Source organism: Rousettus aegyptiacus, unplaced genomic scaffold (genome assembly GCF_014176215.1).
Source record: "Rousettus aegyptiacus isolate mRouAeg1 unplaced genomic scaffold, mRouAeg1.p scaffold_m13_p_1, whole genome shotgun sequence".
Lineage (NCBI taxonomy): Eukaryota > Metazoa > Chordata > Mammalia > Chiroptera > Pteropodidae > Rousettus > Rousettus aegyptiacus.
The window spans coordinates 45596472-45622787 of NW_023416284.1; the positions used below are offsets into that span (position 1 = coordinate 45596472).

A 26316-nucleotide genomic window follows, 5' to 3' on the forward strand; every position below is an offset into this window, starting at 1 on the left:
ACCTTCCTCCCCTCTAAAGCCCTAAGGTGCCTTATCTCATCCTTATCTCAGAATGTCCTGTGTACTCCATAACTTTCCTCATTTTAACTTTCAATTCCTGAATCTCTCATGTATGTAGGGTTCCCATATGTACATTGGTAATTAAATTTGGTTATCTTCTCTTGTTAATCTCTCATGTAGATTTAATTATTAGATCAGCCAAAAAAAAAAAAAAAACCTTGAAAGGTAGAAGAAACTTTCATTGTCCCCCACCCCCACCTTTTCTCTCTTCCTCCCTCCCTCACATACACACACACACATACACACACACACACACACACACACACGGTTATTTTATTAGTTTCATGCATACTCTTCTAGTTTCTTTACTTAAATATTAGCGAATAAAATGTAACTATATATATATCCTAATTATTTTCTCTTTTATTCAAAAGGTAGCATATCATACACACTGTTCTATACTGTGCTTTTTCATTTAACAATTTATCTTGGAGACATTTACATTCAATACACAGGGAGCTTCCATGGAAACATATCTGGGTCAGGAAAGCCAGGAGCCCAACAAATGTGAGTTTAACAGCACTGTATATCAGGAGTCAGGGAGCAGCTGGGCTCACACCAGCTGTCAAAACAGCAGCCTCATCTCCACACTGGCATGACTTCTACTCTGTCTCAGCTCCAGAAAGGGCCCTCCCTACCTAGATAACCAACCAACCAACTCATTGATTCAACCTACTCAGTTACTTACACATGACAAAGCAGAGCAGGAGAACAGAAGGGACTCGTTCAGACAGTGGTCAGGGAAAGAATTAAAGGTTGCTGTTCCACTGTCTCTCGTCGCAAACTTTTAGGGACTTGTCACTATCTGCAGAATAAATTTCAAATTCCTATATCTACCACTGGTCCCAACTTAGAATTAAGCAAGGTATGGGGTGGTGGGAAGAGTGAAAGCACTAGTCATAGAATCGGGGAATCTGGGTTCTAGTCCTGAGCCTTTCTTGGGTCCCAGTTTCTTTATCTGTAAAATAAAAGGCCTGAACCAGATGGTTTTTAAGGTTTCTTCTAAAATCTCCAAAGTCTTTGACTTCTCCCTTCTAATCATACTGAAGGGTTTGGTTCTTGCAGTTTTGCCTGTGCTCATGCTATCAGTTTGACCTAGAATGTACTTTTTATCTCTCTTCCTCCACATCTCTCAAGGCACACCTTGGCTTTTCCTGGAATTTACTTACTCAGGAAATGCTCCTTGTGAATAAGCTAAGTACTCCCATATCAGCTCACAGAACCTTCTCTTCTCTTGACCTGGATTATGCTATCCAAAGAGCTGCAAAAATTTATTTTTCATTCCAGTTGAGTTCCTGCTCAAACGAAAACTGTAAAAATGCTTTCCATAACCATCTTATCCAAAAAGCATTTCTCCAGTCATTCTCCTCTTTGTTTTATTTCTCTTTGTAGTTGTTATACAATTATGTTTAGTCTACCTCACCCCATCAGAATGCAAGTTCTTTTAAAGCAGCAATATGTCTTTTTTTCCAACTTAAAACAGCACCTGACACATAAGCACTCAATAAATATTCACTGACTGAGAGAAATATGAGTATTTGTAAACAAGTAACTGTCAAGCCAAGCTTCAGAGACTCCACTTCTAAAACTACCCTGAGGCATTTCTCATATTCAAATAGCTTGTTTTGTAATAAAGCCCTATGTGAGTCCCAAACAGGGGGAAAATATGTCAGGAAGGAAGCAAATGGCTTTAGGAGATAGATGTGGTCAGGCAAACAATAAGGGATCTATCTGGAGTCAGACAGATTCCAGTTCTAAACTCTTCCACAGTGTAATCTTAAGCATGTCTTAACCTCTATAAATCAGATAACAACCTACCTCAAGGGTATGAGTATAAGGGAAAATAATTTATATGGGAGCAGGTTGTCAGGTACAAGGCATCATATCCTATAGGTAAAGTATTACCAAAGGCCAGAGGTAGGCTCAAATTGTTAATATGGGAAAAGTTTTACTTAAACATACACCATTACACTAAAAAAGTATCTATTATAAAAAAAAAAATGCATACACATATATAAATGTCTGTTTACTTATAAGTATACATATTTTGGAGAAAAAGCACAAGTCTAAAAGACACACTGAAGATGAACCTGTCTTTCCAGAAAACTTACCTGAAATCCCGTCACATGTACTACACTCTGTAATGTGAACCCTTTTTGCCAGGACTTTAAATGGTCTACTGACCATTTTCCAATAGAGTAAATAAACTGCAACCTCTTGTAAAATACTATGAGCCTCCTGGACACGTAACGCTGTCTATGGCTTCCAGCCACTGTTTCCATGGTGATTAATGAAAGCAAACCACTCAACTGACCACCTCTCTAAGTTATATCTCAACAACACCTAGAACATGTTAGCATTACTTGTTGCATTTGGTGGATAAGAAAACCAAGCCTAATCTCCTCTGAAAAGCCATTCTTGATATTCAAATCACATAAATTTCGTCCTAACCTAAATACTTATAGTACTGAACGATGGGCATGCACTTTGGTGTTAGATCTTACACCATTCCTATAGCATAAAAAATCTCTTCCTTTGTGGCAAGGACTATGTCATTTTTCTCAATATATATTTCCAAGAGACCTTGGCACAGGGCTTTCTTAGCACAAGGAAGACGCTTAGAAATACTAACCAAAATGAACTTAAAATGAAATTGTAGCGACTTATCTCATAAGCAAACAAGGAATTTAAGAATAAACAGAGTCAAACTCAGAATTCACACTTCCTAAGTTTCAAACTAAATTCATAACGTACCAAAATAACACTGATTATTCATATTACTTACATTTTAATTTCATGTGCAAGAAAAGCTCCACGAGGTAGTGAGACAGACTTGATCCACTTCCATTTTATACCCCACAATGCACTAAAAACATTACTCCCACAAAACCTATAATAGTTTATTGCTCTGATGTTGACAGGTCTGCTCCTCAAGATGACTGTATGGTCCTTAAAGGCAAAAATACTACCTAATTAATCTTCTATCAATTTAAGAGTTAAATCCTAACTCTATTACCTACTGACAGAGTGATGTTGGGCTATTCACTGAGCCTAATACACAATAGCACTTAGGAACTATTTGAGAATGTTAGAGGGTGGGCATGTTAAGGAAAGACGGATAAGAATATGATAATTTTAAGACTGCCAGCCAATGTGTCCATATATATCCCCATAAATATGCTATGAGAACCATATTAATTAGTAATAAAATCAAGAAAATATATGAAACCCAAAATACTGATGGGATCTGATTACAATGAGTTCAGCTTTCATAAGTAGTTACCATCCCAACTTGAAAGTATTTAGAAAAAGTCTGTCATTCTTAAAAATATCATTCTTCCAAAATAAACCTTTCTTGTCCTTTGCCTGGCATTTTCATTTGGGGGGTGGGGGAAGATTACTCAAATTTTACTTATCTGCTTTTTAAAGGAAGAATCAGAGGAAAATCTGAATCTCAGCCTAGTAGTATAGGTGGCAAAGTAATTTTTCCATAGTGAGAAACATTTTATATTGAAGCATTTCAAATTGAACGTTTTACTGAACTTTGAAATGTGCATGAACTATGCTACCACCTGGCAGATAAGTTCTAGTCAATTAATGATCACTCTGTAATGAAGAAATCTCTCCTTTGGTTCAATTTTTTTCAAGTAGCTACTAGTCAAAGTTTCAAGGTAATAAGAAGTTCATCTTTGTCAAGTCTCTAGAATAGCCCAACCACATTAATTCTTCCAAGTTTCTCACGTACAGATTGGCCTCAAGACTTTGAATTATCTGTGCTGCCTGGTTATTTTGTATTATATTCTTGCTCTAAAGCTAAAGAGTGAAGGGATGCCGGAGTCTGCTAGGGAGAGGCAGAACACTGTGGAAAGACCATGGCCTTCGGAGTCAGGTGTGGATTTAAATCCTAATTATTACCTACTGACAGAGTGACGTTGGGCTAGTTACTTAGTCTCTCTGAAGCTCTACTCCCACGTTGGCAAAACAGAGATAATTCAAACTTCCTAGAGCTCTTATGGGGACTACATTACATATGTTAGGTAACTAGCACATAATAGGGACTCAATAAATGTTAGTTTCTCTTCTCATTTTTTTCATAGCCACAGAACACTTATTCGACACCCTTTACTAGTAAGAATTGCTCCGTTTTCTACTTTGATGTCATTTTAGGCCTGCTGGCAGCCAGGTCATAGTTCATTAAAACATTTACATACGTTCAAGATGATCTATTGCCAATTTTTTAAAAGAAAGTTCTTGATTTAAAAAAAAAAAACAATAGCTTTATAAACAGTCGATCTTTTCCTACCTTTGATTTAAGAGCAACTTTTTAATAGTCTAACTACTTCTAAAAACCATTTTTTTTTAAATTTTGGCTCCCACTAATTTGTGGGAATTGTCACTGTTATTAGAATAAATACCCAACACATGAATCATTAAGAAAAAATCTCGGTACAGAAATCCTTGGCAGAATCCTAGGGGGTCAAATTTAGGGAGTCAAATATGTTGTGACAGAAAGAAACCTAACTATGGGAGGTAAACACACAGTGGAAATATATATATGCCTTACTGTTAAAGTGTACAGCTGAAACTTACTGGATTTCGTTAACCAATGTCACCATAAAAAATTAATGAAAAATAATAATAATTCTAGATTTCCATTTACGTAGCTTGCAAATTTTGTGAATTCTAACAAAATGGTATCAATTTTTCACCTATGAACATGGGCTTGTTTCAGAGGAAAATTCTCTCTGGACTTATTTTGCTACTCTATTCTGGATTAATTTAGCTAGACATTTGCAGAAAATCAGTAAACTATTATTTTAGTTGCTATTTATATGGTTAAGTCTCCGCATAGTGCTAAATTATCTTCTGAGGGAAAAAAAACAGTTTGGGATTTAAGCCAGGATAACAACCGTATACCAAAAGATAGAGCTTCTAAAGATGCCTAAGATTTTAATTTGGAAGAATTCTACTATTTCAGGATTTTTTATTTCTCAAGGATAATTTGCTGTTATTCCTATTTTGTAGTTTAGTAGAAATGTAAAAATCCCCTTCCTCTATCCTTCTGGCACATAACAGAAAGACATTAGTTGGCACGCACTATTTTTATGTCTACAGCCAAAGCTATTTTGAGCCATTTTAGTAGTACCCAATACTTACACAAGAAAAAAAGGTTAGCATGACATTAGCAAGTTAAAAAGTAAATTCTCAGTTTCTGGTCACTTAATAAGCACATTACTTAACCACCTCACAGTCCATCTTTTGGTTACAAATAATAATATAATTCAAAAACATAAGGCATTAAACTATAGTTAGAAAGTCCTACCTTTTGTGCATCTCCTGTAAAATACGCCATGGCCAGGGTGGGTAGAATCATGAACAGAGCATTGTAATAGAGCAGGCCATATTTTCCCAGCTCCTGGAATAGTAAATAATTGAGTGTTTCTTTGGTTCTAGCAGATATATACACAATCCTATGCAAAGTACCACCCCTATTATCTGCACACACATATACACCTTTCCTACAATATACACAGCAAATTAGCCAAGTCAGAAGTTTCCAAATGTAAAGAAATAACCCGAGGTTGAGGTTTCAAAAGAAAAAAAAGCAAATTTGTAAGTTTTTAAATTTACTTGAAATTCTTTGAGTGCTTAAAATCAGAGAAATAAAAATGACATCAACTGGTTGCCTCAAAATAGTAAACAGGGAAGAGGTTTTTTTATAATACGTAAACATATCTCTATAGAAACACATCCCTGAAACCATTCCCTTTCCAGAAATGAATCAAAAGTCATCAAGTTGATCTTGGGCTTTTCAGAACCGTATGAGTGCCATTTAAGAAAGATGGATGGACAGATCTGAAAACACAAACTCATACCTAGACCAACACAGACAATATAACTTCCCTGTGAAGTAGTTATGAAAATGTATATGTGAAGTATATTAAAAATTAAGATTATTTATCTACAAATCTCAAAATATTAATATGACTAGTTGCAACCTCTGCTACTGGGGAACAATGAAGGACCACACACATCCTCAAACACAGGGAGCCTACGAGAACTCTGGGTCCACCTTTGATTTACAACTTCTGGGACACTCAGCAGGAAGCAAAGTCACCAGAAAAAGCAGGCCAGAGTTTGGGGTGTGGGGGTAAAGGAGTCGTGAGGATAGGAGCCTGATATATGCCTAACTTCTGAGATTGAAAGATTACTGAAAGATGTAAAAAGTCAAACTAGCTTCTCAGAAGCAGTTTGAAAAACTGGAAACAAATATCCAACAATAGGAAACTAATTGATTAGACTATGATATAACCATACAATGAAATATAGAGCCACTTAAAATATTCAATAATACTGACTGACAAAAAAAGTGTTCATGAAACAGTACTAAATAACCCAGGTTAGAAACTATATATCACTGCTCTTTAAAAATTGTTATACATAGTTAAGTGTATACATGCATATAAACACTAAAGAACATCCACCAAAACAATGTTTCTCACTTGATGGTGGAATGAAAGGGAATTTATACTTTCTTCCCCTATCTAAGTTTTCTACTACTTCTATTATAAATATGTAGTATTTGTGTTATTTCTTTAAAGTTAAAAATGTTTTAAATTTGATAGTTGCATTCATGTCTGAAATGCAGCACTAAGTCCTTATGCTACATGACAAATACTCAAAGGACCACGAATATAAACAGTCCTGAAATTGTGGGTAATAAGACTTCTGACTTCTTAAAAGCATTTCAATGTGGCCATATTACGTCTCCAATAAAACAATTAACTGATTGCTTATGGCCACTATAAGCATCATGAAAAGGTGTGCCTCATTTCTAAGGAGACAGGAAAAAAGCCATAGACCAAAACACCCTTAAACAATAGTGCCCAGTCAGCCAGAGACCTGAGGGTTACCCAGGAAGAAGATGCCTACATCACCCACCCCACGACACACACACACACACCCCCATCCAGGCAACTGACAAATGCCAAACTATTTTGTTTTCCTTTTCACATTTTAACTGTTTTGAATATTTTTTTTCTTTGCCTTCTTAAAGATAGTACCTTGACTAAAATTTAATTTAGGGCTTCATCATAAATATGTATTATTGTACTGTGTTCTTAAATTGTGTTGCCCTTAATGCTGTTTGAGTCCCCGAATCACTTCTGAGTACTTTGATCTGACTTTTATAGTTTTCCTATTTGTTTCTTTCATTGTTAGCTGACCTTTTATACTGCTGGTAAACCTCTCTGTAGCTGAATATAATTACACCTTCTAGTTTGTTGCTCCTAATCCATGAACTATGAAAAGCAGATCAATATGCTTAAACGTTCCCATACAAATAAGACATAAATCATTTCTGGGTAAGGAACTAAAGGACTCTACTAGGAATAAAATACTCAGAAACCTGTTTTCTAGATTCTAGGATGTACTCAAAACTGTGCTGTCCAATATGGTAGCCATGAGCTATATGCAGCTATTTCAATTTTATAATTACATTAAACTAATTCAGTTCCTCAGGTGTGCTAGTCACTTACTGACTGCTCAACATCCAAATGTGGCTAGTGGCTACCATTAGTGGACAGCAGAGATTTAGATTTCCATCATGACAGAAAATTCTATTAGACAGTACTGTCTGAGGCTGCTGGACAAATAAAATATTACTACTAATACCTATTTTTCAAAGCAATAAATAAGCTAAAGAAAAAAATGGAGTAAAACTAAATCTCTAACTGATCCCTTTTCTTCACCTATTGAAAAAGATAAAGTTTTTTAATAGTAGTTTTCATTAAAATGCCATCATCATATGGAGTAGTCAAGGCAAGTAAATAGAGAACAAGACATAAAAAGGATGTTTAAAGAAAATTTGTTGGAAACAGATCTACAGTCCCTAGTCCTTCGAGGATATTAAAAATAAACATTCTCTGAGTATGAGAGCTACTGGGACGGCCATTTGTTCTATGGTTCTTTCTGGAGAAGACAAAGCCCCTCATCAAGATGACACAAGCTCCATACTAATACTGGTTACTATCCAGGAGGGCCTTTGTATTTATGATCTGAACTCCAAAAGAGAACCTGAAGTAGAACTGTATTTATAATACAGCAGACTAAAAACTATGCAGATAAGTTCACCTGAATGAAGAAAAAAAATTGGTAGGAAAATAAGAGAAAGCCACAGTTACTTATAAGATTCAATTATGAGACAAAAATACACCAGCTACTCAGAAAAAACTATGGTGACATCTACGATAAATATCTCATGTGAGTCCTCATATAAAATACATTATGATAAGAAAGGAAAACTCCTTCAATAACAACTTATGAGATATATAGAGCTGAGTTCCATACAGCTTCTTCTTACAATAATGCAATCTTATACTATAATATAGTAAAACCGATGTGGCTTAAATATTCAGCTTTCTGATGATCTGGCCTGATCTAAAAATAAACTTTAGTGTGCCTATATTCAGTGTATAGTAGACAAATGAACAAAAATTATCTTTAAAGCCTTTATGTGCATGCTGCAAGCTGAGTGCATAAAGTTCATGGGTAAAGTATGAGCCCTAGGTCAGGGAACTCAGTGTTGCCCCTGAGAGAAAGTTCCTAAATGCTCCTTAAAGTTTCCTATTATTTGTAGGACAAATATGCCAAGTCCGTTCTTTTTCTGTAGTCCCTTCCAACACTCACCTCTCCTCAAATCTGCTTAAGGGCTTCCAGATATCTTTCTTGTCCAGGTCCCTCACCAAGTCCTCTAGAACACAGCCATGAACATTTGTGACACTCTTCTCTACCCTCAGATATCCCTTGTTTCTTTCTCATGCTTCCTATTTTTCTTCATTCCCTTCTCTTTCCCTAATGACTCAACATTATCATTCCCAACATCAGTCAACATGTCTTATAGAAGCTTTAGCTTGCCACCTACCTTCGAATCTAATTTTTGTTTTACATATGCACCGTTTGCTGCTGTCAGGACATCGTTTATCAGAATAAAAACATATCCTTCCAGATCAAATGCCAAGTCAGAGCTGCAAAACATAAGAAACACTTTAAACACAACTTACATTTAAAGAACATGCACTTAGTTTTAAATACATCTGAACTACAGTACTAGCAAGAACATATTCTTATCTAGGTAACTGAACACGAGACATTTTATCTATTAGCATTTCTTGATTCCTAGTTACAAACTGCAATTCTATATTCAACAAGTCTTCAAAAATGAGAAGCGCTAACACCTAAAATCATTAGCAATAAACCATCATGTCAGTTAATAGCACACTGCTCTGAATTAAAAAGTCAGACAACAACAACAAGCAACTAAATTCACTATTACATCTGAAGCAGGTAAAAGGCATCTGAGCTCGATTTCACAGGTAAGGAAACCAAAAGGATGAGTTGTTAACATGTCATTTTCCAAAGGTTTACACAAAAGTTAAGGCTATCTTGCACAGATGGTTGGGCCAGTAGGTGAAATTTCTGAAGTGTGAATCATGGTTAATTCTGAGATCAAGTTACAACAGTGTTCAAGCACAACAGTAAGACCTCAAGTACTTAAATAATTGCTTAGTGTGCCTATGAGGTATAATTAGCAGGATTAAGGAAACTGAAGTTTTCTAGTATTTAGTAGAGATAAGAATTAAATTGAACAGAAAAAATGAAAATTAAGAAAAGTATGCCTTAATCATACTTTAGCATCCTAGCTAAACGGTGGTCCCACATTCCATAATTTTCTCACGACACTACGTATTTTATCTAAACTACTACATGGAACAAGACTTCTATGGAACTTCAGGCAGAACTAGCCTAAATGCACATCCTTTCTTCCAAGCAGCCTGACAAACCCCCCTAACTTCAGACTGACTTCCTCCCAATCTCTTTCCCAAGTAAAAGGTTCTAATTGGACAAGGCTGGTCCAAACAATAATTTTTCTCAGAAACTTTTCAAAGGCCAGAGTTACCCCTGAGGAACCTCTGTTGTTTGGTTCAATTTTGGATGCTACTAACTTCAAGGAAATGCTTCGAAGACTATTAGGGAACTTCAAATAGAAAGGTAGGATACTCATATAGAATTTTTCTCCAAGGGAGCAATAACAGCTAGAGGGAAAGCCATTAGCCATATAACTAAATTCTAATAACCAATTATTCTATTCCCCCAACAACTTTTTTTTTAATAATAAAATTTCAGTTTAAGATTTAGGGTGGAATAGAATTTAACTTATATTTTCCTCCCTCATCTATACCACAGGGATATGATAAAAGTAAAAGAGCCATTCCAAGAGGCACACTGGAACTCCCATATGAAAAATATGTCAGGAAGAATTTGTGGCATTAGCAAATCTATGCTCTGGGCTGAGTAAAATATTGTAAAAGGCTTCTAGCAATCATTTTTATTTTCTGAGTCTTTGGGTATACATTTCCTCTAACCATTTGAAAACTAAAACTTAAGGACAATGGGAAAGCTTTAAAAATTTAATAGACTAAGTTATGGCATCTGTGATATATCTTAAGTGAGGCCAAATAAAACAATTCTATTATTTATTATGCCACAAGGCAACTAATTCATTATCATCGGCCTTTTCTGAGACATTATTTTCTTTAGCAGTGTACAAAGTAAAAGAATGCCGAATGGTCTATTAAAAAAGCATGTAGGCTCTGGAGTCAGGAACAGATTCAAACTCCAGGCAGCTCTGCTGTTTAGTAGCTACGCGACCTTGAATAAGTTATTGAACTTAGGTGTTAGTTTCCTCAAGTATAAAATGGGAAAATTAAATACCAGGTACTGTAGGCGTTAAAAAAATAAATAAAATAAAATGAGAAAATTATATCTATACCTTTCACAGTTGTTAACACATAATTATGTGTAAAATGTTGAACATATTGTGTGGCGTGCAGTCTGCACTCAGTAAGTAGAAGATAGCATAATGAATTCTAAATTACATAAATTTAATTTTTAAGAATTTCAAGAATTTGACTTTGCCAGCCTTGATCTTAACACAGCCAAAAAGATTTAACTTTTGAAGTTTTTTGGATGCTTTTCAAAGACAGGATTCTTATTTAACCTATAAAAAATTCTCTTTATTGGTAACTGATCATTCATTATCAATAATTATTTAAAATTTCGAATGTGCTCATAGGTATATACAGGCTCACATCTTACCTGGCAGCTACAAAGGCTCCAATAATCATCGCAAATACAGTCATCTTAATACCCCAAGAAAAAGTCTTCCTACAAAAAAAACATTTTTTAAACATATACATGTGGCTTTATTCACAAAGATTCACTTTACAACATAGGCAAAATATATATATATTTTTTTTCTTTGGAAAAAGCTGTAAAAAAATCACATTTTAAATGTTTCCAAGTAACTAGATATTTAAAAGAACCCCTTTGATGAAGTAAAACCTTATTTTGTTATATAAATAAGGATACTCATTTTTTTCTTACCATCATTTGCCATTGAGTTTAAATTTTAGCAAATCAAAATTTCTTTAAGTACAAAAAGGTCACACCCATTTGTAGCAAAAGTAGCCAAGCCAAGAACACTATTTAATACCTATACTGATGTTTCTGACCTGACTTCTACCAATGGCAGCAGTAGTTATAGGAATTCTCCAAAGTATATCTCATGTTCAGACAGGTTTCTAACTTCAATTCATAACTTTCCCAACTATTGCTCCCATAAACTATCAATTCCTATAGCAAAGGGAGAAAGTAACTTAAATTTTCCAAAAGATAAAGTAAAAGCAAGACAAGCAATTTTAATATTATTAAACAATTATTATGCTGGGTACCTTTACAAAGTGATTTAAGTTTTTTAAAGACTAGATATATTAGAAATTTAGCTCACTTGAGTAAAATTCCTTCGGCAAGCATTGTAAACAGGATGGTGAACCTTCTCAGAACTGTAAACATTGGCAAGCTACAAAATAAAAAAGAAAAACATAATTACGTAAAATAAAGTTTAACAATTTATTAACTATTTTAAGAGAGTCTCCAAATTAGTATTTGAAAATATGCTCATCTTTTCCTCCCATTCTGGAAATTCCATGATTATTAATTTGTGATTAAATTAAACCCTTATTTCTCTCAAGAAATAATTATTATTTGAAAGTCTGAAAGGGTTGCTTTTATAAAACTACTAGAAGTGAGAAACACCAAACTATAAAATGATAGAGATCATTTATGCATTATCAAAGACTACTAACAGCTACTTTAGTTTACTGTTTATTATGTAAACAGCCAGAAGAGTAATCACGTTAGTATTAAAAGAGAAAATGGCCCTTTTCTCCTTTCCTTACTGACCTTCCTTCCTACTCCAAACCCTCCAAATCACATCTATGATAATCTTACCCCATGAAACATTCCTTAATTGCCCTTTTGTGGAAGCAATTTTGTCTTACTTTAAATTTCCCAGAGTTTTGCTTGCACTGATCAAACACAGCCTCTTGCAATAGTTATTTATGAATATATCTCATATCATTGCAAAGTGCCTTATATTTAACTGGCAATCAAATACAAGGTGTGAATGAATGGATGGACAGATGAATGGATGGATGACAATAAATGAAAAAGAGCAAACTCTATAAAAGCAGCACTTTTGCAGCAGGTCTGCACTTCTTTCCAAGTGGGTAATGAGATGGAAAAAGATGCCACCCTCATGATAAATTTGACTTCCATGGAACTCTCCCCAGAGAGATCATCATGGTCATTCTGTCAGGTTTCTTGGGTCTGAAGAAAGAGGAAATGAGAAACACTTTGTCTCTGATCCCGAGTTCTCCCCATTGTGTTTACAATAATCCAGTATGCCAGGAGTTTAGCTCATGTGGAAGAGAGGTCACATGTTAATTGACTTCTCTACATGTATAATGGTAATGTCATATACACCCAATATTCACTACACTCCTTAAGTGGAAAAGCTAAGAACTGAGAGGTTAGAGGAAAATAACAGTGTTGTCATGTAGTAGAGAGCTATCACTTCTTTTTAAAAGTGAATATGCTGCCTTACAGTTATACAGCCATGGGAAGAATACTAATCATATTCAAATTCGGGTTCTATCTGATATTATTTTAACTACCTCATGTTAAAAGGAAAACTACAAACGTTCTCATACTCGCCCTCTAATTTTGCTTGTGGTATTTGCCAAAAATACAGTATTAATTAATTGTATCAAAGAATTTAGGTACCAAAAGCCTAGCACATATCCTTCACTACTATAGGTCTGGAAAATCTTCAACCATAGTATTTTATAACATTTTAAGACTTCTGTAATCAACCGAGGGATAAAAACATAAAACTCCTCTTTCTCTAAGTTTAAAAAGCTTAAACTAAAATCTTTAGTGTAATCAGTATTTAGTAACAAGCTTTCTGGTCCTCTCACTTTTTTTCAGAATCAATAACAATGTGTTAAATATTTGACAATCAAGTACAATTTTAAGAATACATTATATTAACCTCACTAGTAAAATAAAGTTATCCATACTTCAGTTTCTTTGTGCTGAACAGTCCCGTGATTTGGTTCCCAAAATATAGTAGAGGTAGTGGAAACGTCTAGAAAATTTAAAAAGGGATAACACAATTCAATAATAAAGATAGCTAAAACAAGATCCTTTCAAACAGAAAGTTTTGTTTATATGATCAAATTCTCTCCCCTTAAAGCATAAGGTTAGTTCTCATATACAATTTTGGCCCCCACAAAGTGTGCAAACATTATTCTTGTATAAAAAGCACTACTATGGCAGAAAGAGAAAGGGATGTATGGAGGGAAAAATAGAAACAGAAATACAAATATGATCAAACCTTGTGGAACAGACATATCATTTGCTTTAAAATGTGATAATATGTTAGCCCACAGCTCTAATGTCAGCAGAAAAAAAAGCCTTTCATCTTCATATGGAATCAAGCAATGCAGACAGAACAAGAAAATAAACCCAAAAAATAATGAATGCAGAATACACTGGCTAGATTAGGTGGATGTAGAAAATGCAAAAGAGTTGTACCTTTCTCCTAAATGTTCATTAAAACAAATCACATGATTTCTTAGGGCTTTTTTCTTTACCTTTACTATACACACTCTAGATTTGGTGACATCAAGGCTGGTTTTTAAATATGCAAAGCACTGATAAAAAACATAGTGAATCCTTTTCACAAAATAAAGTCTTATGTTTTTGTTTTTGTTTTGTTTTTTTTTTTACCTTTCGAGGTACATTGCTGTCAAGGTCAGGAAACTTGACTACTCTGAGTGCCTTTCCCACCCAGAGAACTGCCACTGTAGCCACCATCTGTAAACAGAGAACACAGATTCACTGTTCTACATATAAAGACACACACAGAAGTTCTAACGATATAAACCACGTAATGCCGAAGATTCCAACTAACCTGGCCAAGTCCAACACATAGCAAAGAGGGAAATCTACAAAACGGTAGAGAGAGAGAAAAAAAAAAGGTTCAGAAAAACTCAAACGTAGCTCACTGAATTCAACTTGCAAATATGGCAACTTTAAAATGCATTTTGATACAAAACACACCAACGTCAAATCCTTATCCAAGTGAAAATCGGTGAGAAAAATCGCTGCGAGTTGTCAGGCAACTCAACCCACTGAACTTGTAGCCTCAGGCGGCCACTTGCCTCATCTTGTCCGACGCTACAATTTCAGCCCGCTGCCTGCAACGGATTTTTGAAGGAAGTGAAGACACGGGTCTCTTCAACGGTTTCACACCTTTAAAGTAGAAATGCTTCTGCCTCAGTGTCCCAGTGACAGCACCAAGGTCATTTTAAAAGGGCTTGAGATGAGCACGTCCCCAGAGGCTGTCAGCGAACGGGGAACGCTGAAGCCCCGGCCCAGGCTGCGGAGAAGGGAGGGCATCCCTCGCTCTGCTCCCTGCCTCGCATGCACAGGGTCCAACAAGTCACGAAGCAACTTCTCTCCGGCGCTGCGAAGGGCAGGGTTTCCAGGGCGCTGCAGCGCGCGGGCGCCGCAGGCAGGCGCTTCCCCAACGCGGCCCCGAGCGCGCGCCGGGCCGTCCGGAGCTCCGCGCCGGGAGCCGGACCCCCACCCCGGGCAGACGCGCCCAGTCGCGCGCCGTCGCCCGGGCCGCGTGTCAACCTCCCGTCCTCCCCGGCTCCCGCCCAACTTTGTTCAGCTTTAACTTTGGAAGCCGAAGTCCAAGGAGCCTGCGCCCCGCGCCGCCGCCCGCTCCTGTCCGCGGCCTGGGCCGCCGCCGCCCCGGCCCTACCTGTAATTGGTGAGCACGCTCTTGTTGACCACCACGATGAGGAAGGAGCTCACGCCGTAAAAGCCGGCAGCCAGCAGCTTCAGGAACACGGTCAGCGTTTCGGCCGACGCCATCCCCAGCTCCTCCTCATGTCTGTGTGTGGAGGATTTCGCGGGGGCTTCTCCTTTAACCCGAGCATGCTGACGTCTATGAACTTCCGCCATGGCTGCTGCGGCGGCGGCGGCCTGGGATGGGACCAGCCGCAGGGCCTGGCGGCGGCGCCCGACGCCACAGGGGCTTGCGCTGGTCGCTCGCGAAGCACTCGCGGGGCCGGAACCGGCGGACTGGGCCGGCTGCGCCTTCCCCTCCTCGACTGCCTGCACAGACACTGCCCGTCCCCGCCCATGGGCAGAAACGCCGGGGTTCACACCCCCGGGGACTTTGCTCGGGCATTGTGTGCAGAGCGGGGTCAGAGGGTAGGGGCGACGCCGGGCCGGGCCTGGGCAGGGGCTGGGGAGGGCCTGGAGGAGGAGCACCGGAGACCCTGAGTGCGGGCCGAGAGGGAGAACCCAGAAGGCAACCACTCGGGGACACCGGAACGCCAAGCGGCAAAGCACAGCCGCAGAGCGACGCCGCCACCTCGCGCCTGCGCGCGATCGGCGCGAGATCTCTCCTGGGCCACGCACCTGGGAAGGCTGGAGGGCTGGAAGCCGTATTCTTCAGATAACTGCCCCCGCAAAAGTACAGACCCGCCGCCCGCCCGCGATTCGGGAGCAGGTGGCTGGCTGAGGAGTTCACAGGTTGTGTGAGTCTAGACTCACTTGGAAGGCTCTTTTGGGCTCTTCTAGAGGGCCAAAGCCCTTCAAAAATATACATGTGGATCAAAAATAAACACTCAGCATTTCGTTCAGCATTGCCTCAGGTTTGTTTACATTTACTGAACCCGGAAAACACTAAACAATACATTCTTTGAAGAACGAGGGTGAATTTTTTAAGAAAAATGTTGACATAGCCAAAAAAAGTAGCAAGATAATCGAGAACCTTGTGGACTGTTGAAAGAGAAAGGAGTTGGGGGCTGAGTTCCAATTCTAGGTTTCCTAGAAATGCCCCCTCACTGGCTATGCTCTTGGGACAGGTGATTGAGCTCTCTGAGCCTGCATCGCCTCATCATCTCTATGGATGTAAAGCTAGCACAGAGCTAGTTTTCAGTAAATGGTAAACCATTATATAACAGAAACAAATCAGCTTAAGCAAAGAAATGACATCTACTTTAATATCAAGAAAGAAAAAGATTGTTGAATTATTTCCCTATTTTGTCTATATCTTTTTTTAACGTATTTTTAAACTGTGATAAAATATACATAACAAAAATTTACCATTTTAACATGTTTTTATTATGGTAAAATATGCATAATAAAATTTATTATTTTAAGACTGAGTGTACAATTCATTGACATTAAGAGCACTGACATTGTTGTGCAACTTTCACCACTACCCATCTCCAAAACTTTATTATCTCAAACTGAAATTATGAAACCACTAAAAATAACTGCCACCCATCCTCTAATAGCTTCTACTTTCCATCTCTATGAATTTGACTATTCTAGGTAACTCTAAGAGGAATCATACAATATTTGTCTTTTTGTGCATGACTTATTCCATTTAGCATAATGTTTTCAAGTTCATCCACATGTAGCATGTCAGAATGTCTTTCCATTTTTAAGATTGGATAATATTTCTTTATATCTTTTCATCTATATCTTTTACTTATTCTGGGAATACCCGTCTTCAAATGCTCGTTAGGAATACCCGGCACACAGGATGAAGTTCTTAACATGGCCTACAAGGCTTTGGTGATGTGGCTCCTGCCCACATCTCCAGAGGCACTCCTCATCTTTTTCTCCCTAAGCTGGAGCTAAGTCAAACTATGCCGAGTCCCCTGCAGAACAGTGTGGGTCCAATGTCTTTCCTTTTGTGTCTTTACTCCCATTATTCTTTCTATCTGGGCTGCTTTTTCTCTCTCCTCCCTCCCTTGTCTCCTGAAGAACTCTTACTTTTCCTTCAGTATTTAGGCAAAACATTACCTCCTCTCTGGGTACCTTCCTTCATATTGCTTTCTATAGAACTGACATCTCTCTTTTGTGTCCCTCCTGCCCCATTTTTGTGCATCCCTTTTATAATGGCTCTAGAATTACATGTTTAAATGTCGGTCTGTTCCACTAGACAGTGAACTTGAGGACTGAGACAAGGACACCTAGCACAGTTCAGATGTTTTTGCTGAGTGAACCAATAGATAGTATAACGTTTTAACAAAAAGGAAAATGACCAGATTTCTTTCTTAATTGCTAGCAGTGAAGAAAAAAATAACTAGAAAGTTATATTTTAAGAAACATCCCTTGTGAAAAAAATTATTTAAAAAATATTAATGTCCCTCATAACAAAGGCAAACAAGAAAGATATATCACAGAAGTATCTTACTCTCTTCCTCTCCCACCCCAAACCACTCTTGAGAGAAAGCAACTGCTAATAGTTTGGAAGCTATGCTTAAAGCCGTTTTCTGTGCATATACAAATATGTATACATACATATGCATATACCTATATGCACATATATTTACAGACATATTTCGTACTTTTTAAAAATATACATCAAAAGACCTGGGTAGGAACATTGATCCTCAAGCCAGACACTGCCTCTGACACTAATTTTGTGACCTTGGGCAAGTTACTTGACATCACTGTGCTTCAGTTTTCTTATCTAAAAAATGAGGATAACAATAGTATCCAACTCAGCGGTGATGAGAATTAATAAAGATAAAGTGCTTAAAAAATAGTATATGTTTACAAGTTTATAATAATAATAATTACTATTATAATAATTCAAACTTTCTCTTTTCACTTAGTTTCCTTGAAGGCCTTCCTGTGGCAATACAGAAACTACCTCATTTTTTTCATAAAATGGCTGCAGAGAATTATACCAGCTAAGGTACATCATGATTCATGTAACCTTTCCTATGGACATTTAGATCGTTGCCAGTTTTTCAGCTTGAAAACAACACAGCTTTGATTATCCTTGTCCATTCAACTTTGTACAGGCATATGTTTCTAGAAGTGAAATTGCTTAATTAAAGGCTACATTCGTTGTTTTTTTTAATTCATAGAATTAACAAATTGTTCTCCAAAGAGATTATACCAATTTTATATTGCCGTTAACACTATGAAAATAAAATTTTCTTTTATAAAGTCACATGGCAACAATGGAGATCACTGAAAGAGTCCAGATAATAGTTTAAGCACCACCCTGTAGAGCATGAAAAGTCAGGTATAAGTTCTGCAATAAATCAATTGCAATCACATGACATGAAATGAAAATAAATCTCCTAAAAATACTCATCCAAGCAACTACTGTTGTTTTTCTCAGCATGATTACATTTTGTTGTTGTTGTTGTTAACAACTATTTAAGATCTACCATAGACTGGCCAAGAACTGTGTTAGACTTTCTCAACACCAGTTATGATTTATGGTAAAATACTGTGATGTCTAATTGAGTCAAACATTCTCATTAGGTGTCCATAAAGATGATGGGTGCCCATACCCTAGCAGGGTTCTTACTATTTAGCTACTTTTAGATATTTTAGGTACTCAGACCTGTTTCCTAACCTCAGGAATATATGTGGAGAATTTATATACTATTTAATAAAATTAAATAAAGATTGAACTGTATCCAAAATAAGTTGAATAAAATTGAAAAGACTGGATTTAAATGTTCTCACTGATACACAAATCTATTTGAAAATGTCAATATTGTAGGTTGATAAATTTTGTATCTTGCTAACTGGAATTGCCAGCAGAAAAAAAAAAATCTTCTTTGTAATTAAATCATGTCTTTTTATCAAGACATTGCTTTAGCCATCATGTTTCTCTATGAGGGAAATTGATTCTGTGCATTATTTGTTAATATGACTCATTATTTCTTTTCCCTATACTTCTCACTTTCCCTTGACTCACTTGCTCTTCTTATATTGGAATTTATGTAGACTTTTTCTGGTGTTTACCTTTATTCACCAATTTCTGTTTCACTGCTAGGCTAGATCATTCCCAATGCCCTGCTATGTTGCATTTCTGATCACATTATAGCAAGTGAACACAGGTTATATTTGTTTTCTATTTAAACAATGCTTTTAAAATTCTGAGACCCAAAGAACATGGAAGGAGCATGGAGCTTTTCTGTAGTATCTCATACTTCTCTAAGTTGGGCTGGAAGGAATGAATTTATTGACCACTACTGACAATAAGCCTAGCACTATGTTACAATTTGAATTCATTATCTCATTTTATCCTTACCAATCTAGGAAATAGGTATGGCGAAACAACCAATAAGTAGGAAAACAAGGGTCAAGAAGGAATATTAGGCATAACCTGAGTCCCACAGCTCCAAGTGATTGTACAGATTTAGCCCCAGACTATGCTCCTTCATTAGACAATTCTGCGTCATTTGGGGTAGGTGGACATCCTTGCTTTTATAAGATGTTCTGGCAATGGCATTCCTTCCTTCAATTATCAAATTTAGTGTTTATCAACCCCATGAAAAAGAAAAACCAGGATAGAGGAACAGCAATCTATTGAAATCATAGTCAATCATAACCCATGCACAAATACTTCTATACCAGCCATCAAATTAGGCATTGAAAATAAAGACATTTCAAAATCAGTATGTTTATAACTGAACTACGTACAAATCTGTCAGCTGCTTTGAATCTTCTGTCTCCTTGAATTGGCCTCACCATCTACCTGTTCACTGTGACTCTGCCCTCTTTATAAACACCCTCAATCACTCTTCAATCCACGCAAAACTAGTTTTATCCCCTCTACTACACTGACACTGCTCATCCCTAAGTCACCAATGTAAATTAAGCTAGAAGACACTCTCAGTCCTCATGCTGTTTTAAACACTCTGTAGCATCTGCTCTGCTGATCCTCTCCCTTCCTTTAGCTACTCTCTCTTCCCTTGACTCCTGGGACTCCACACTCTGTAGAACCTCTTCTTATTCTCTGGATGCCCTCTCTCATTCGGCCTTCCTGGTTCCTCCTCTTCTATTCCATATTAGCTCCATGAGCGGAAGTGGATCCAAGTTTTATAAAACCTGAAGCTTTTGTGAGCTCTTTTAAAAAATGCAAAATTAAGAATGTAAACTAAGGTACTGAAATGAATATCTACTTAATATGAGAAATCAGAATTAACAAAAATTTAAAATCTGACAAATAGCAGAAAGTTAATATTTTTATTAAATGCATTTCGTGTTTCTTTAATTTTTTCTATATTTTGGTTGCATTGACTGCTTCTATATGTGATAACAATTTTGTAATTGTTATAAAATAGTATTTTGATAGTGATAATAGAAAAATAATTCAGTCTTTCTTCTAGCATTGTTTGACAAGTTTGTTTTTACTATTAATAAATAAATGGAATTTATAAAACATGCATCCCCACACTCAGGCAAACTGTCTATAGTACTGCTACAAATGCAGCACTACAAACACAGAAAGAAATTCTGATAAGTTCTATTTTGCATGATTCCTATCAAAACAGAAAAAAAAATTGTAGTGTATTTACAACAGTATATACTACATTATTAAGTATTTGCCAATAAAAGAGAATTTCTGTTTTGACTAAGTGTTGACGAGATCCAAATTCTCTGCTAATAATTGTATTTAATGATTGGAGAAAGGTTTCATATATAGCTTCACACTGTATGTTTCAGATCTTGCTTCTCTTAATCTAGCCACAAACTTTTCCAACTAGCCACCGTAAGACATATTTTATTTCATATGTCCTCTGAACCCGTAACTTTGTGTCACATTATAAAGTAATGCAGTAGACAGTGGGAGTATTCTTGGAAGTCATTCCTACATGAAAGCAACTAAATAACTTAAATTTATACAGAAGTAACTACATACCATCTGTATACATCTTACTAAACCCAGACCAGACATATTCTTAACTCAATTTTTAGAAACTGAGTTCCAAAATACTTTCTGCCACTCAAATGTCATCTGATATGAGAGTAAGTATGATAGCGGAAAAATTAGAGTGGAAAGAGATAGAATTCTTAGCTAACTGCAGATAAAATATCTTATATCTGCAAATTTTATAAAATGTATGATATATATAAACCAAGTGAACATTTTCAAGGGCTTCAGAGAAAGTGCATACAAGCAAGGGGCATAAAGCTTATTTCATTAGCTTCATAGTCCATGTCTGTAAGAGTGAAGGATGACTTTTTTCCATTGTTCATAACTGCATTCTTGGTACTTAGAATAGTGGCTTATATAAAGTAGGTATACAGTACATGTATGTTAAAAGAGAGGAAGGAAAGGAGAGAGAGAGACAGAGAGAGAGAGAAGTAGAATTGTAATTTGCATAATTTGGATTACAGAAGCATAATATGTTTTCTCCACACTTGCCAAAAAATGACTATTATTAGAGTTATTTCTAAGGAAAGACAACACATTGGGCCAAATGAGGTACTCTAAGGTCCTAAACCACTCCACACATTAAGAAATACGCCAAGACAAGAAGATGATGAGCCTATGTGTACTTGGAGGCAGCCGGAATTAAGAGGCGTCCTGGGAAAGGGAGGTCCTTGATAAAAACTTGGGTAGAGTTAAAGGAGGACACTAAAGTTAGGATGGAGGGTTTACATACATATATACATCCATGCAGGTGTGTCTAAGAAATGTTAGGGTACCACAGGCTTCTCCTGATGACTCTGGAAAAGCCAATATTGTTGACATATTAACATAGGTAAGTGTCCATACTACCTCATCAATTCTACTTAAGGTTGATAGTTGGTATCAACACTCCAGTATGGCTACCCTGTAGTTAGAATGTAGAAATATTTTGATAAATTCTGGTAAATGGTAATACCCCTGGTCCTCTGAGATTTGACCTACAATCATGGTCACCCTATCCCCTCTCTTGGAATCCCCCAGACCTCCCCACAAACCAGCAACCAAAGGAGTAAGTCTAGGACTGACATCCTGCTTCAGCTATAAGTTTGGTTTGGCCAACGCCTACACTGTGCTCATTATTAAATCGTTTGCATATAATCCCTGGTTCTATTAGCAGTCAACATAGCTACATGAGAGAAGTCATGAACTGAGAGGAGACCTAGTCTCACCCTCCTGGTACTCAATGTGTTAGCTTAAGAATAGAGCAATACAACTTCATTACTTAGATTGATTGTTCTCCCTAGAGCTGAGCTTTCCCAGGGTGGAGCATTGGACTAGTAGTCAGCTTCCCTATCAAATTACACAAGGGCATAAGCTAAGTCTGTTCTCGTCACTGTTACATTACCAGCAACTAGCATGATGATGGCACATAGTACTCAATAAACTATTTTTTGACCAAAAGTTGAAGAGTAAAGAAGGTAGAACCTTAAAGGCCTAGACCTGGAAAGATCATCTAAAATCTTGACAAAATACTCATTAGAAATTTTCTACGATATACAAGTGGAGAATCTGAGACTGGACAGGTGGAAAGTCTTGAAAGTCTTGCCCAATCAACCATATGAGTTGCTAGTCAAACTGTTGTAGAACCCGGGCTTCTTGTAACTTCATCCAATGTTCTTTTCACTATATTGAGCTCTCTCTATTATATCTAAGGAGATAAGTAACCCCACTTTGAGTTTCTCACAGCACAGAGAAGTTCAGGGATGATCAGTACTTTCGCCCTCACAGGAACTGGAAAATTTTAAGTAAACTCCAGGATTATATGAGGGAGTAATTTCATATTACATCTGAGACTGGTTTTGCTTTTCTCCTATTCTTGGCACTGGTGGGCAGGGTGAAGTCATGAGTTAAGAAAAGAGGGAGAGTTGAAAAAGGCACCATGGAATGTGTGAAGGGAAGTCAAAAGAAATTAAATAAGAAGATTGCTGAGCATTGAGAGAATGAAGTTGAAGTTAAATAGATGATGGTGTATGGACCTATTTAGCATGGTGGATGAATGTTCTCAGCAAGGTTGACAACAATAAAGAATTATTCAGCCCAAAATGTCAATTGTGCTGAGTTTGATAAACCCTGCCCCAGAAATATTTTAAGGGTTTAATGGCCACATGTGGTCAGTAGTTACTATACTGCACAACACAAATATAGAACATTTTCATCACTGCAGAACTTTCTACTTGACAGCTCTGGTCTAGAAGATTTTCAGGATCCTTTTCAAACCTGAGATCATAAGTAAATCAATGAAAGTAAGAGGAAAAGAGCAAGATAAGATGTTGAAGTTAAACATAAGGTAAAAGAATGAAATACAATTGTTTTTAGAGACATTAATGGCCAATTATTGCCAGTAAACATGTGTAGTCCATATCTGAAACAGCCATATTTAGTTTCTAGTTCACATAGAAGTCTATATTTCCATTTGGATAAAATCAACTATTGACTAAAATAAATTAAGCATGTTGACAAACTAAATGCCAATTTGGAATCTACATTGTGACTACTTGTCTGATTCACTCTTTGTCTCTTTCTTGTTGTCATCCCACTGCTACTGCTATAAATGCAATGTCCTACCTCTTTTCTGGGCAGAGAACATATATAATAAAAGATTTTTTTTAGAGTGAAATAGGAGATAAATTGGATTTACATTTAATAATCTCTCTTCGACTTTCATAATGACTGGTTTTGATTCTCCATTTGGGAACTGAAATAAAATACCTTTCTGTTCATACCACACCTGCGTCTAATCCTAGGCACCTGACTCCTAGAGAAAACTGAGACATCTCTGAGGTTATGAAATGTCTGAATGGCTTCTATGCAGAGAAAAAATGTTTTTAAAAATTACCAATAGTAGAAGCAAGAAAGATGATTACTGGATATTTTTTCAATGGAATGCTTGGAATTGTCAGATGTATTAATTCTGTAAGGGCGTGCACTTTTGAGTGGCTTTCTATTTAAAATAGGTTAACTTGTAGCAAACCAATTGTAATGCAAGTGCAAATAAATTTTATCTATAGAGATGTAATTTATTTCCCTCTGGTTGAAAAGATAAACTTATTGTTTTAAATTTATTGCTCTATAGAATATTAACCAGCTTCACATTTATTAGTATTTTCACTTCACATACTTTTGGCTGACTCAACTTATATGAACCTGTCTTCATATTTTCTTTTGAGCTAGTTTTAATATCTTACTCTTTATTTATTAATTAATGGGTTTAATAAAAACTTTGACATGTGTTCATTTTATATTTCTATGAGAGTCATGCTTTCTTACCTATATGAAAATTATACCTTAGAAGAAATCTAACTAGTCAAGTAATGCTCCTGGATCAAGTATAGTAGATCAGGTTGCTTCAGTGGAAGCCACAGATTTTTAAATTACTTTAATGAAGAACTTCTTGATAGGGTATGCTAAATATCTTCCAATTGATCCTCGAGTGTACTCACCAACTCAGCTCTGTACCCTGGGAAGTTGACTCCTCTGGATCACATCAATAGGATCTCTTAACCCAGGCTTGGGACTAGAGTGAGGCAGGAGAGGCACCTATGGCATGACATTTAAGGAGGCACTCACTTTCACCCTGAATTGCATGGCTATGATATTAAGTAACGGGTGGGGCAGGAGACTGTGAGTATTACTGTAGAGAAGTCCCTCTCTCCACAGGGAAACAAGAGGAATGGGGAAATGTTATTCCCTAACTTTCCCTTATCTTTCCAACTTAATCATTAAGTTTATGGTCAATCAGGGGTATGTCTAGCCCCTCTAGAGGAAATTCACAGCTATCACGAAAGTCCTGCTCCTACCTTTATGAGATTGCTCCAACACTGTGCCTTTTGGAATATTAATTAAATTAACTCCAAGATTGCAATGTGTCAAGATAAAAATTTCATTTTCTATTTCCCATGTCAAATTATGGCCAGCCCATTGCACAATGTGATTCATTAGAGATTCTGTCATGAGATTAACATACTCCAATAATAAGTGCTAACCCAATTTTGAAACATCCCCCACTATAAAATTCTTCATGAGAAATCAAATTCAAAGGTTAAAGTCCCAAAGAGATTGTTTTAGTCTGTCCCTGCTGTAGAAACAATCCTATTGTCTTAGTGACTTAACAATATCAAAAAATTATTTCTTGATCATGTTACATGAGGGCTAAGAATTGGTTGAGGCTCTTCTGGGCTTTGCTGGCCTTGGCTCCAAATGTCTTATACGGTTGTCCAAGCCCAAGGAATGGCCACTACCTGTGACATGCCATTCTTATGGTGGAGGTTAAGAGCAAAAGGAGCAAAGATAAATCATGCAAGTCATGTCTGCTCACATTCTATTAGTTAAAGTAAGTCAAATGACCAAGCCAAAGTCAATGGAGTAAGAAAATATACTCCAGCTATGCAGACAGTATGGCAAAGTCAGGGAGGAAACAAGTAATTGTGAACAAATTGGAAATATTGTAAACAAATATTCAAAATTTTTGCCCTTATAAAATAAAGTCTCCAACCTCCACTTCTATTACATCTTCTTTACTTTTGCTTCTTCCACATCTTTCTTACTTCTGCATTCTTATGCTTTTAAGGGATCATGTGATTACATTGGGCCCACCGATAATTCGGAATAATCTCCATATTTTAAGGTCAGATGGTTAGCAAACTTAAATCAAGTCCTTTCACAGCAGTATCTAGGTTAGTGTTTGATTAAAGAACAAAGGGTGGGAATCTTGGGAAGACATTTTTGAAATACTGTCTACCACACTGGCTTCAATAATAAAGAAAAATTACTTGTGAACTCATCTAGGCCTGGTCCATGTCACTGTCTTCTAGGATTTAGTCTATTCAAAATATTTACTCCTAGGGGTCAGTTTTGTTTCTTCTTCTATGGTTGTTTCTTTTCTTATTCATAATATTATACTCTTTTTTGCTCCTCTTCCTTAAATCAGGCTTGAGAAGGGTTTATCCATTTTAGTTTATTTTAAAAACAAACTCACAAAACAGCTTTTGCTTTTATTTATCTTTTTGTATTATATTTTATTTCTACTTAAG

General features: G+C 36.7%; 1 protein-coding gene across 1 annotated transcript in view; it reads right to left on the reverse strand.

Moving 5' to 3' along the window:
• The window catches only part of SLC35D1 (solute carrier family 35 member D1), a 44019-nt gene extending 28072 nt beyond the window's left edge, over positions 1-15947 (reverse strand). The window contains exons 1-8 of the mRNA XM_016120871.2: positions 15296-15947; positions 14438-14471; positions 14254-14340; positions 13542-13609; positions 11909-11980; positions 11218-11286; positions 8984-9086; positions 5384-5476 (exon numbers count right to left, since the gene is read on the reverse strand). Of these exons, the coding sequence (XP_015976357.1) occupies positions 5384-5476; positions 8984-9086; positions 11218-11286; positions 11909-11980; positions 13542-13609; positions 14254-14340; positions 14438-14471; positions 15296-15498 (729 nt within the window). The 5' untranslated portion in view covers positions 15499-15947. The remainder of the gene's footprint in view (positions 1-5383; positions 5477-8983; positions 9087-11217; positions 11287-11908; positions 11981-13541; positions 13610-14253; positions 14341-14437; positions 14472-15295) is intronic.
• Between the last annotated feature and the right edge of the window lie 10369 nt (positions 15948-26316).